The following is a 13,244-nucleotide window of genomic DNA, read 5'->3' as shown; positions in this document are numbered from 1 at the left end:
CTCGTTGAGAATAATTGTGTGATTTAAGTCAAAAATTTAAATAAAGCCATTCTCAAGTAATTTTCCTCAATATTACCATGGGATGTGGAAATTACATACGTTCCGTGATGAATTTCAAGTTGCTCTAATAAGGTAGACACCATCATACAAAACTTTGTTTATTTATTTATTTTTTTAACCTTACAAAATTTTCATTTTTTTCTCCAAAAATAATTTGGTGAGACTGGTTTCAAGAGAAGAAATTAAATTTATTATTTTTTTCATGGCAAAAATATTAGTGGGTTACTGGTTACTAGTTAGAGAGGAGTGCGATGGTATAAGACTTGAACACAAGTTCCCGAATACGAGGAGCAATCAAATCACTCTAGTAATATGATCAAAAGAAAAAATTAATTTAAGATATTATCACTTTCAATCGCGATTTTTGAAATTAGGAATATAAATTTATCAAATGACAGAATTTAAAGGTCACAATTTGAAATTTCTAGTTTGTTTGTTTTTTTTCATGACAACAATGTTAGGGGGTTGGTGATTACTAAATGAGGGGGGTGGGGGGGCGGAGGGGAATAGTGCAAGGTTTAAATACATGCTCCGAACGCAAGGGAGAACCAAATCACTCGGGCAATGCAACACTCTAAAGAAAAAAAATTAATTTGAGATATTCCTACTTTCAAGTGGGATCTTTGAAATTAAGAATTTGAAATTTACAAAATCTAAGGGTTATAATTTGAAATTTTCCATCTCTATTCATGTCCAAAAGAGAAAATAAAAATAAAAATCCATCTTCTCCATATTAGAATGGACTTGAATTAAAACAATAGGCTATTCTATGCTTATTATACTAAGTAATTTAATTGAAATAAAAAGGGGAAAAAATATTTCCAAACCAAGCAATCCAACATTAAATCCTCGAAATAAAACCCTAACGAGCCATTGTAAGAACAAATCCCACAAGCATCAATCTCTGCCGTCAGCCATTTCATCCAACGGTCCAGATCCTCCCAACGCTCGTACTTATCACTCCGTTCTTTACTTCACTGTTTTCCTTTCTCTCACTTTCTTCCCCCTCCTCTCTCCCTCTGTAAACCCCTCTCTGAGTCTATATATATATATATACACACACACGCATACTTACACATATATGTCTTAAATGGCGAAAACCATCGGCGATCATCGACGTTATTCGACACAAAACCAGAAAGTCTGCTCATTATCAATCTGATCTCTATATCTATGAGTAAATTCGAACTCACTACAGCGAAAATACATCCTTTGCACACTTGTTGATGTTCAATCAAAGCTTTCATTTTTTAGCTTTCGATTCATAGTTCTGGTCATGAAATTAACTTATTTAAAGCTCTAACACCAAAAAGATCGAATCTTTATCACTTTTTTGAGCTCTTAAACCAGTTTATTATTGTTAATTTAAGCTCAAAGTCTGATTTTTGAACAGTTTTAGTGTTTTGTTATATATGTGTAATAATTACTGATAGTTAATCAAAGATGATGTCTGATATCGGAATGCGATCGATGCTTCAAAGCAACGATTACGGCGAAGAGTTAGGGTTGTTGCTCAGAGAGCAACGGAGACAGGAAGTGAGTGATCGAGAGAGGGAGCTGAGCCTGTATCGTAGTGGTTCAGCTCCTCCGACCGTCGAAGGGTCGTTGAGTGCTGTCGGAGGTTTGTTCGGCCAAGGCGGTGGTGGTGGCGGCGCCTCGGCGTTTGGTGGTGTTTCGGAGGAAGAGCTGAGGTCTGATCCGGCGTACATTTCTTATTACTATTCGAATGTGAATCTGAACCCTAGGCTTCCGCCTCCTTTGCTTTCGAAGGAGGATTGGAGGTTTGCACAGCGGTTGCAAGGCAGCGGAGGGAGCTCCGCTATTGGTGATAGGAGGAAGGTGAATAGAGCAGGTGATGATGGAGGTAACAGCAGGTCGCTGTTTACTTCTCAACCGGGGTTCAATACGAAGAGCGAAGAGAACGGAATTGATTCCGCAGAGTGGGGTGGTGATGGACTCATTGGATTGCCAGGGTTGGGATTAGGAAGTAGAAAGAAGAGCATTGCAGAGATAATTCAGGTGATTTTCGTTGAATTAACTATAATTTTATTTCAATTCTTGAAGTGTTATCATTGATACCTGTTACTGTATGTATTCTGCTTTCCACATTTAGCAGTAGATATGCACCTTGTCATTTATCAAAATATAGTAACTTACACTCTGTGCTGGTATTTAACGTCATATCATTCTTGTTCATATAAGGTCATTGGATTCAAAATTCTACCACTATGTGTTGGATTATTTTAGAATGCACATTTTGTTTAGACCTTTGTGTTTAGTGTTGTTATGTGTCCATATTGGTAACTTTTAGTATTAGTTTTTCTTCCTGCTTACTTCCTGATGTTAATGATTTGATTTGATAATCATTTTTAGTTGGAATTGATGCTAGTCAAGACCTTGCTAATGACAATTAATTCTTCTTGAATTATTAAACTTTTGCCTTTATTTTGTTTAAATATTTATTGTTAATTTTTAATGGTTTTACCTGTTCTTTTCTCTGGTTACAATTTCCCTGGTTGTCTGTTTGCTAGTTACAACGTGTCGCTTCATGCTAAAGTGGTGAGTGCTGCATTTCCTTTAGAAGGCGGAATAATGAAATAACCCAAGTGCCCTTGTTTTTTAGCAAAACGATGGGTGGAATCTGAAACTGATATTGAGTGAGACAAAACTTGTGACTTTGACATTGATGAGCACCAAAAATGGAGATGTGTCGCTCTGCTTGTTCACGCTTTCGGAAATGTCAAAACATTTGTTTTATGTTCAATTCATTGATGGAATCAAATTTACCCCCCCCCCAAAACTCATATGATTAACTTTTCGATTGAAATTAGTAAAATGTCTGATGTTGATTAGATTGAACTAGTTAGATGATTAGACTGCTGTTAGATGAAGTTGAGTCTTTGGGCTCATACCTTTGTATTTTAATCTTCACCTTCAGGTAACTTGTCGATTTTGAGCCTTCTCTCTCTCTCTCTCTCTCTCTCTCTCGCGTGCGCACGCGCGCAAACACACAGAGACACCCAAGTTGATTGAATTTCTTGATTACTGTAGCCTCCAATTCATCTTCAAGTTGGACTACTTTCTATTTTTTTATTTTTTGATTAAAAGGATTAGTTGTTCATCAATTCAGCTCATTCTGTATGTTGGAAGTCCCACTTGACTCAATTGTTTAATGGAAATTCACTTTAGGATGATAGGCTACAATGGCGTGGAATTCTTAATTGAGGCACTTGAGATATTTGTCTTCTGACTTCTTCTTGGGTTCTTTAATCCACACAAAAGGAAATAACAAACTTGAAAATTATTAATTTCACTTCATTTAGTGCTTAGAAGGATGCAAAAATTTCAGCTTATAATTTTGGTATGGTATTCATGGTGTGGAAGATAGCTTGATCTGCTATATGTAGGTTGTGCTTGTGAGCCAGAGATAAATGCAGATTTTTAAGATGCACAGGCATCATAAGCGTATGACATATGCACATTAAATAATGATGGAAATGGGAGCTGAAAATGCTATTTGGTAACCCCTTTCCTGAAAGAAAGAAAAAAAAAATAATACTCATTCTGTCCGCTGTTGATCTAATTGCTTACTTTCTAATATTTGATCCGTAGGATGACCTTATGTTCTAATTTATCACCTTCGAAAATCATGATCCATATTACTTGGGGGATGGATGTATTTTTTTTTTTTTTAGGATAAAGAAACTTTACATGGATTTAAGATGGCCTTATATAAGCAAAATATATTTCACCTGTGGACCTATGAACACTGAAAAAATTTGTTTTTGTTCTATCAAATTTTATTGGTTCTGCAGCAGGGTCAAACTGGTTCCATTTTGTAATTGTTTTCCCAATATTGATTTTATGGTCAAGGTTGTTATATATATTATTTAAACTCCATGGCAGGAATGATTTTGTTGTCATGGTGCGCATGGATGCCTCACCAGTTTCCTTTGCGTAATTTTAAATAGTTGTCATAAGTTGAATATTATAATTTTTAAGCCCCCTTTTCATTCATATATGTCATACGCCGACGTTCGGATAGTATATAACTGGTAGATTTTCTATAATTTGAAGATTAGTTCTTTTGTCTTTTCTGTTCTTTTTTTCCCCACCACTTCCTTCTATTTACTGAAGTGTCATGTGACTCATGCATGAAATTTTCATACAAGACATCTCGTGTGACAATGATAAAGCTTTAATGTAATATGGAGATCCATCAAGAATGTTTTGGATCTTCTTCTTCTCTTTTTTTTTTTTTTTTGTTGTTGTTGTTGTTGTTGTTGGAATGAGTTATATATAATAAAATTACAAAACAATTGTACTTTACCTAGCATATTTTTAAGGTCCAGTAAAAGTGTAATTTTACAAGATTTTGTCCATGGATTTCCCATATAAATTGTACAATGTGACAGATGCCAGCAAGTTGTAATGTGAAACATTTAAAAGTTCAAACAATATATACACGCATATATATATGCCTGCATTTGTGTTGAATTAATTGACTTTGGTTATAACGATCACAAGTTGTTTATTGTTATATAATTTTTGTTTTCTTATTTATTTATTTATTTACATTATCTATTTTTTTTTTAAAATATTTTTTTTTGGCAGTGTACAGATTTGATCTTTATGATGCTATGAGGAATGTATTTTCATATTAAAAGGCTTCTTCTACTACGCTCTTTTGTTTTTTAATGGGCCTGGCTGTGTTAGTTCCTTGTCTTTTACTATATATCTTCATACTTGTCAGTGGTTGATTCTGTGCTAAGGATTATGTGTGATTTAGCATTTCTTTTCAGAAGGTGGGTTTATTGTACCAATTTAAGAGGTTTTTTATTTAATGCAGGATGATATGAGTCATGCAACATCTGTATCTAGGCATCCTTCTCGTCCAGCTAGCCGAAGTGCATTTGATGACAATGTTGAATCTTCTGAATCCCATTTCTCTCATCTGCATCATGAATTGGCATCAGTGGACACTGTACGTTCTGGTGCAATTATTCAAGGCATTCCTTCTCTCCAAAATATTGGTGCATCAGCTTCTCATACTTATGCTTCTGCTTTGGGTGCCTCCTTGTCTAGAAGTACCACTCCTGACCCTCAGCTTGTGGCTAGGGCTCCTAGTCCTCGCATTCCACCTGTTGGAGGAGGAAGGGCTTCCTCTATGGATAAAAGAAGTTTCAACGGTTTAAACTCATTCAATGGTGTGTCACCCGGTATAAGTGAGACCACAGATCTGGTAGCTGCATTGTCTGGAATGACACTATCAAAAAGTGGTATGAGAGATGAAGAGAATCATTCACTCTCTCATATTCATCATGAGATTAACGATCATCAGAACCTCTTTCATTTGCAAGGTGATCAGAACCATATTAAACAACATTCATCTTTAAATAAGTCTGAATCCGGGAAATTTCATCTGCATTCTGCTTCACAATCTGCCAAAGGATCGTATCCCAATATGGCTAAAAGTAGTGGGGTTGGAATGGATCTGAAGAAATCTTCGCCGATAGCTGATGGACAAGTTGAACTTCATAGACCTGCTGTATCCTCAGCAAACTCATATTTAAAGGGAGCTTCGACACCAACTCTCAATAACGGCGTAAGTTCACCTCCTAACTACAGGAATTTGGACAGCCCAAATTCAACATTTTCAAACTATGGCTTAAGTGGGTATGCCATTAATCCTGCATCACCATCCATGATGGGAAACCACGGTGGTAACTTTCCACCTTTATTTGAAAATGTTGCTGTGTCGGCATTGGGTGTCTCTGGCATGGACTCGAGAGCATTGGGTGGAGGTTTGACTTTAGGACCAAATTTATTGGCTGCAGCAGCAGAACTGCAGAATCTTAGCAGAGCCGGAAATCACAGCGCAGTGAATGCTCTCCAGGTGCCCCTTGTCGATCCCTCGTATCTTCAGTACTTTAGATCAACGGATTTTGCTGGTGCGCAGGTTGCAGCGTTGAATGACCCATCTATGGATAACGAACACATCAATAACCCATACATGGATTTACTTGAAGTTCAGAAAGCGTACCTAGGGGCATTACTTTCGCCTCAGAAGTCACAGTATGGCCTGCCCTACCTTAGTAAATCTGGTAGCTTGAATCATGGTTACTATGGTAACCCTGCATTCGGTCTTGGCATGTCCTATCCTGGAAGCCCATTGGCGGGTCCCTTTCTTCCAAATTCACCCATTGGATCAGGTAGTCCAGTCAGGCATGGTGAGCGTAACATGCGTTTTCCTTCCGGGATGAAGAACTTAGCTGGGGGTGTCATGGGAGCTTGGCACTCAGAGGCTGGTGGAAACCTGCATGAAAGTTTTGCACCCTCATTACTAGATGAGTTTAAGAGCAATAAAACTAGATGTTTTGAGCTTTCAGAAATTGCAGGTCATGTGGTTGAGTTCAGGTAACTAAACCTTTTTTTTTTTTTTTTTTTTTTTTTTTTGGGTTTCCATGCCTCCAGAAATATCAGATATATCATTTTACATGTGTATGAGCAGTGCCGATCAGTATGGAAGTCGTTTTATTCAGCAGAAACTTGAAACGGCCACAACAGAAGAGAAAAACATGGTTTTCCATGAAATTATGCCTCAAGCTCTTACTTTAATGACCGATGTGTTTGGTAATTATGTGATACAGAAGGTAACTTTATTGATTTTCATTCTGCGTGCTGATTAAGCTAATATTTGTTTTGTTTGTTCAATTATGCAAGTCTGCACAAGAATAATTATGGAAAAAATCACGTCATTGACATTTACTGTTGTTTTCAGTTTTTTGAACATGGAACTGCGTCTCAGATAAGAGAACTGGCCGATCAACTCAACGGGCATGTTCTGACCCTTAGCCTTCAAATGTATGGCTGTCGAGTGATTCAGAAGGTATTTTTAATTTTTTACTCTGTTAACCAGACTGATGACTCTAAATTATATCAAAATTTCCTGTATAAGGTCCACCTGTAGTGGTCTCCAATACTGTGATACCTCATACTTGATATACAGGCTAGATAGTATTATCCAATATCTTCAGTGGTTGTCTGGAATATCTGGAAAGGAGGCCATCTTGTTTTGTCCCATTAATCTGTGGCTGAAATAGAAAAAAGCAACTCAAGCTAGTTTTAGAAAATGGAGAATGATGCAGCATCTTTTTAAAAATAGCACCAAATAGTAGCTCAAACTGAAACATTGTTCCCAGTTTCTTGTGCTAAGTTATTCTGAAAACAGAAATTGGAATTGCACCAAGTAGCTTACTGAAAACCTATGTTCTGAGCAAATATATGTATTTCTTATCAGGCCTGCAAAATCATAGTTCCTGTATTTATTTCAAAGAAAAACAAAGAAACTAACATGTTGATTTTGCCTATATATGTTTTGTGTCTTGATTTTCAGAAGCAGGCACACCGACTTGTATCCATCACTTGAATGTTTTTGAGAATTATTTTGCACTTGACTACACGAGGGGTTAAGACCAATAAATGTTTACTTTATGTCACTGCTTAGTATGTCCAAATGTATCCTAGTTCTAATTGAATGGAGACTAATATTTGCAATTACAATTAATACTGAAGGTACATGATTTTAAACACTTTGTTTTAACAATGCAGGCCATAGAAGTTGTTGAGTTGGACCAGCAAGTTAAAATGGTTGCAGAGCTTGATGGTCATATCATGCGCTGTGTACGTGATCAGAATGGGAATCATGTCATCCAAAAGTGTATTGAATGCATACCTCAAGATGCTATTGAATTCATTGTCTCGGTATTTTATGATCAAGTTGTGACCCTGTCCACCCATCCATATGGTTGTCGTGTCATACAGGTTAAGCAACTTTCTGTTTTGTAATTTATTATGTATTTCTATGCTTTTTGAATACTGTTAAAATGATAGAAATAAATTAAGTGGATATGATTGTAAAATGGTACGACTTTGATGTGACAGAGAGTCCTGGAGCATTGCGGCGACCCAAAAACCCAACAAATAGTGATGGATGAGATTTTACTTTCTGTTTGCATGTTGGCACAAGATCAGTATGGGAACTATGTTGTTCAGGTTTGCTGTTTCTTGGATTTCTTTCATCAACCACTCTGTTTCTACACATTGAATTTTATACACTAGGATGGATAGTCAGCTTAGTTTTTCATTTTACATGGACTTTTGTCGAATGATTAGTTCAATTCCTTAAGTAGTTAAACCATTTATTTATTTACATTTTCCCCCTGTTTTGGCATCCCATTAACTACCTCGATCAGTTTACTTGTTCGTGGATGTTAATCAATTTAGTTGAGTTGGACTCTATTGGAATGGTGGAAATGTATAGCAGCCAGCTTGGGGGTGTCCTTGTCAAATGACTCACGCACCTACGGTTCCCCTACGATGACTTGAACCCTCAACCTTCGCAATCTTATAGTTAGATCATTTTTAGTGTAATTCAATTTTTTTCTTTTAGTTTTTTGCTCTAAACTATCTAATCATAAAATATCAGCCGTGTGATTCCAGTCAAAACATTTTCTGTGATTTGGTAGCTCGATCTTCTTATCAGCAAGGGTTGGTACCGGAAAACAGCCGCCCATCTAAACCTGTATAAATATTTTAATGACTAATGAGATCTATTATTCCATACTATTATTTTTTTTCCACATATTTGATAAAAAAAAAAAAACACATTTCAACCTTTTGGGTGCATATTTACTAAGGAAGCCCAACAATTATTTCTGATTTCTTCCTCTAATAAACCCCATGAATGTCCATTCTGCTGGTACGGAAGAAATGATAGAATGTCTAATTTTATATTCTTTAATTGTCTCTTTTTAGTTTTAATCAGTTGTTGCATTTACTCTTCTGATTGCTTGCATATTTTCTGACAGCATGTGCTTGAACATGGAAAGCCACATGAACGCACTGCTATTATTAATAAACTAATTGGGCAAATAGTTCAAATGAGCCAGCAGAAATTCGCCTCCAATGTTGTAGAGAAGTGTTTGACTTTTGGAACACCTGAAGAGCGCCAGATCCTGGTGAATGAGATGCTTGGCTCTACTGATGAAAATGAGCCGCTTCAGGTTATTCAGTAGTCCTTATGATTCCCATTGCTATACAAATTGAACTGCATGTTCAAGCTCAAATGGACATTTCCTTTTTCTTTTAGCCGCATAACATCCTTTTTTATTCATTCTCCTCCTTAAGCTGCATCGTGCAATTATTTAAGATGTTGATTAGGGTATTTCACTCAGCAGTGCTCAGGTTTTGTCCCGCAATGAGTCAGATTATTGATAAATCTTGAAAAACACCATTGGAATCCAAAGTGAATTTATGTAGCCAATTGTCATGTCGTCGATGACGATACATATTCAAGTGGGAGGGTGTTGGGAAAAAGTGAAAGTCACTTTAAATGAAAAAATTTAACATCAGAATCCTTGAGCTCGTATCACAGAACAGCTGTTGTTTTAGTGCCTTCTCTTTTCCTCTCTCACACACACATCAATGGTTTCGTGATATCATGTTGATATTTAAAATTTATCATACTTTCTCACTGCTTTGGTATGATAGTGGTATGTTGAAAATTGAGAAAATGATCTTTATCTGGGAAAAAAAAATCCCAGGAAATGATAAAATAGTATTGTATAAGTGCATGTTAATGTTTGGCCTTCATAAAGTTAATATAATATTTATCAGTGTTGTTGATGTGTTAAGAGTGTCCTCCAATCTGTACAGCACTACTGCATTGTTGGTTGTCAAAGATGAATAGTATCAGCGGTTGTCTCGCATTAGAGTATCCCGTTGCATATAAAATACATAATTAGTTTTATAGAGAAAATGAACTGTAGTTGCTCCATTGTTGAAATTTCAAATCAATGCCTTTTAAAAGAAGGTTGAGTTTGGACATCCTATGAAGATTGAATGTCTCTGTTGTGGCAAATAAGTTTAGGTATTATTTGGCAATGATTAATTTATTATGCAAAAATTATTTGTGGTAAATCGCTAATAATTTAGAGTACATAGGGATGGAAAGAGCTGCAATTTTGAGAAATTTGGAAGGGTGTAGTTGTTTGATAATTATCTAAAGTAATTTGTGTTTTATGGAAAAGTCAGTAATAAGTATTGATCTGCATGATGATTGGAATAATACATGTTTTTTTTAAATTTCCGAATAAAATAAAATCCATTTAATAATTGAAAAAATGTGATAGATTTAAAAACTAGGGAATTTTTTAAGAATTTTGTTTTTGTGGTGTTGCATAGCATTTGTGGTTAGAAACTCTGTTATCGTAGATGGGCCATTGTGTAATATTGTTGAGATGGAGCAGATGATATTAGAAATTGGAAGTTGGTTATTTTGATTCACTAAATGACAGGATAGATGATATTAGAAATTGGAAGTTGGTTATTTTGATTCACTAAATAACAGGATAGCAGGTGATTTCTACCAGGTCTACGGTCTGTCCAAATCATTCACTGAAAACTGTGACATATGTTGATTAAGCCATCTTTCAGGTTAAAAGATCCGAATACAATCAATGAACCAGGCCATATATGATGTATCTCAAGACATGTGTATGGCTTCTTATCAAACCAATACAAGGAATGATCTATTTCAACTTCTAATTGAGAGAAGCAATGAGCCTTTCAGTACCTATAGTTTATCATAGTACTGTTGAGAGATATGAATCCTGTTCAGCAACTTTGGAATAGCAAAGCTGTTGATGATAATCTCAACTAAAGGCTGTTCAGGTTTAACTTCATCTCAAGCTGATGACCTAGGTTTTCTGAACTTGATGTTAATTTCTGCCTTTTGTTTCTTTAATGACTTGATTCCGTGGATTTGCAATAGACGGGTTTCTGTTCTCTTAAATAGTGCTTCGCTGCTTGAACTCTTTCAGGAGTTTCTAAGTTAGCACATGCTATGACAGAATTCATTTGCTAATGCTTTGTAATTGTTTGTTACCTGGTTTATGGTATTTATGGTGATATGGTGTTTCCCTCTCCTTGATGCTCCTTTTTTGTTTACTCTGTGTTGCATTCAGATCATGATGAAAGATCAGTTTGCAAACTACGTTGTACAGAAAGTGCTGGAAACTTGTGATGACCAGCAACTTGAATTGATTCTTAACCGAATAAAGGTTCATCTGAATGCTCTGAAGAAGTACACTTATGGAAAGCACATAGTTGCACGTGTAGAGAAACTCGTTGCCGCTGGGGGTACTCAGTTTCTTTCTCTTGCTTTATGTTTCCATTTAGTTCTTTTGATATCTATCCGTATACTAGGGAAATTATTCCACGAATTTGCAAACGTTTGATTTATTTAGCATTCAGAATTAAATGCACTGTTGCAGAGCATGTAATGATACCTTGATAGTGTTTCATATTTGTGAAGCATGCTTATATGTGATTAAAATATAGAAATGACGAAGCAGAGGCCAAAACGTTTTGGGAAGAGAGTTTTTTTTTTTTTTTTTTTTTTTTTTTTTTTTTTTTTTTTTTTTTTTTTTTTTTTCTAGAGTATGATAAGCATGTCTTAGAAATTCTTGTCTTACGCCAAATAATATTTAAATTGAAATATGATCTTGATGCACTATTCTATAGAATTGTGTAACCAAAAAGAAAAAGAGGAAAAAAAAAAAATAATAAATAAAGCGAGAAGAAAAAGAGCAGAAGATGGAGAAACAAGCGCAACCTAGCATTACTAGGAGACGTCAGGTTGTTCAGAGTTCTCTCCGCAGGGATCTAACTGCAATCTTACTTTTTCTTTGTGACGTCAAGTTCTATAATTATGCAATGTTTTAGAACTTTTTTTTGTTTTTTTTTCCTTCTTATAGTTCAGTCTCACAATTTTATGAGTTGACTTTGTAGGGGCATCCTAAATGTTATTTTCTTGTATGATCCATCAGTTAAAGATTTCTCTGACAAAATTCTCAATCTCTTGCAGAGAGGAGGATTGGCATTCTGGCTTCATATTCCGCCGCTTAGATGTTGTAGGAAGGAAGTTGTACAGCTAACTGAGGCTAGTATGAGTACTCTCTTTCTTTTTTCTTGTATGTCTAGCTATGGATCTGTCTGTTCATTCAGATGGATAGGGAGTCATTTGAAAATAAAAAATTGTTGGTTGTACTTAAAATTGTACATTGTCTTAATTGATGATATACCTAGAATCAGGCTAGCTGAGGCTCAGATGGTGAATACACCTGATGCCCCGCAGAGGAGAGATAAAGTTACTGTACAAGTTTTAAGGGTGTAAAAAGGAAGAAATTGTATTGAAGTTGTGATCGTGACTGTACAAATGTCGCCAAGTGGAGTGCCTTTGGCGTTTAGAGGTCACAAATTTTCTAATGTATGGGATTGAATATTTATGTTTTTATAAACTTTTTCTTTAATATGGCAGAGCTGTGCTTGAGAATCTTGGTTTACTTGCTTCATTATTTTAAGCTATTACTTTTTGAATATGATTGCTTTCTCTATTTTTTGCCTTCTGATTTGCAAAATATAGATGTCATATTTGTTAGATTGTTGTGGATTGTTCACTTGTGAGAATGGGTATGAGTTGTCAATTGTGGATTTGAATTCGACTTTAAACATGCTATTTGAACCCTTATTTTATGTCCTTTTCTGTTTGGTACTATAGTTGCAAGTTGAGCGTATTGAAAAGTCCTTGCTAGAGTGATATTATGAACCCTCTTGTATTTCTGAGCCCAAAGGTGGTTGCGCCAAGCTGGCTACATGTGGGCGCTGAGGACGACTTTGCATGGTGCCTGCTTGGCAAGTGTTGAGAATTAAAGAATCAGATTCTAGAGTCTTCCAGAGTTGTGAGTAGGTTAGGGAAGATTTTAGAGAACCATAGGAGTAGAGACTTTGTATATATATCTAGAAGAGAATTCTAGAGTGAAGATTAACGTTGATTATAATGCATCCTACTCCTTAAGTAAGAATGAGAGAAATCTCATTTTTAACCAATTCTGAGTGCGAGTGTATAGCCAAGTAGAGAGCGTGAGAACTAGTGAGGAGATATTGAAAGATCAGTGGTATGATAGAACTTCAAGACTTCTATTGTGAATCTATTGTGAAGAGTAACGCTAACCAACTTACGTGGTTAATTAATAGGTAGATATTGTAAGATGAGTGATTATCACATGTAAAATTTTAACCTATTTCCTTAGTCGAGTCTACGTGAATGACATGTCATCAAG

General features: G+C 35.8%; 1 protein-coding gene across 1 annotated transcript; it reads left to right on the top strand.

Moving 5' to 3' along the window:
* The first annotated feature begins 1,036 nt into the window (after positions 1-1,036).
* Positions 1,037-12,441, top strand: LOC132270909 (pumilio homolog 1-like). Its single transcript, XM_059772123.1, has 9 exons — positions 1,037-2,079; positions 4,910-6,477; positions 6,572-6,713; positions 6,842-6,949; positions 7,672-7,884; positions 8,005-8,115; positions 8,931-9,125; positions 11,088-11,262; positions 11,990-12,441. Exons 1-9 carry the CDS (start codon positions 1,504-1,506, stop codon positions 12,028-12,030), a joined length of 3,129 nt encoding a protein of 1,042 aa, XP_059628106.1. The 5' UTR covers positions 1,037-1,503; the 3' UTR covers positions 12,031-12,441.
* Positions 12,442-13,244: the final 803 nt, after the last annotated feature.

The sequence above is a fragment of the Cornus florida genome, unplaced genomic scaffold (assembly GCF_030987335.1).
Source record: "Cornus florida cultivar Cherokee Brave unplaced genomic scaffold, ASM3098733v1 CherokeeBrave_3.0.0_Hap2_Chr08, whole genome shotgun sequence".
NCBI lineage: Eukaryota > Viridiplantae > Streptophyta > Magnoliopsida > Cornales > Cornaceae > Cornus > Cornus florida.
This window is presented reverse-complemented; position numbering and strand designations above follow the sequence as displayed.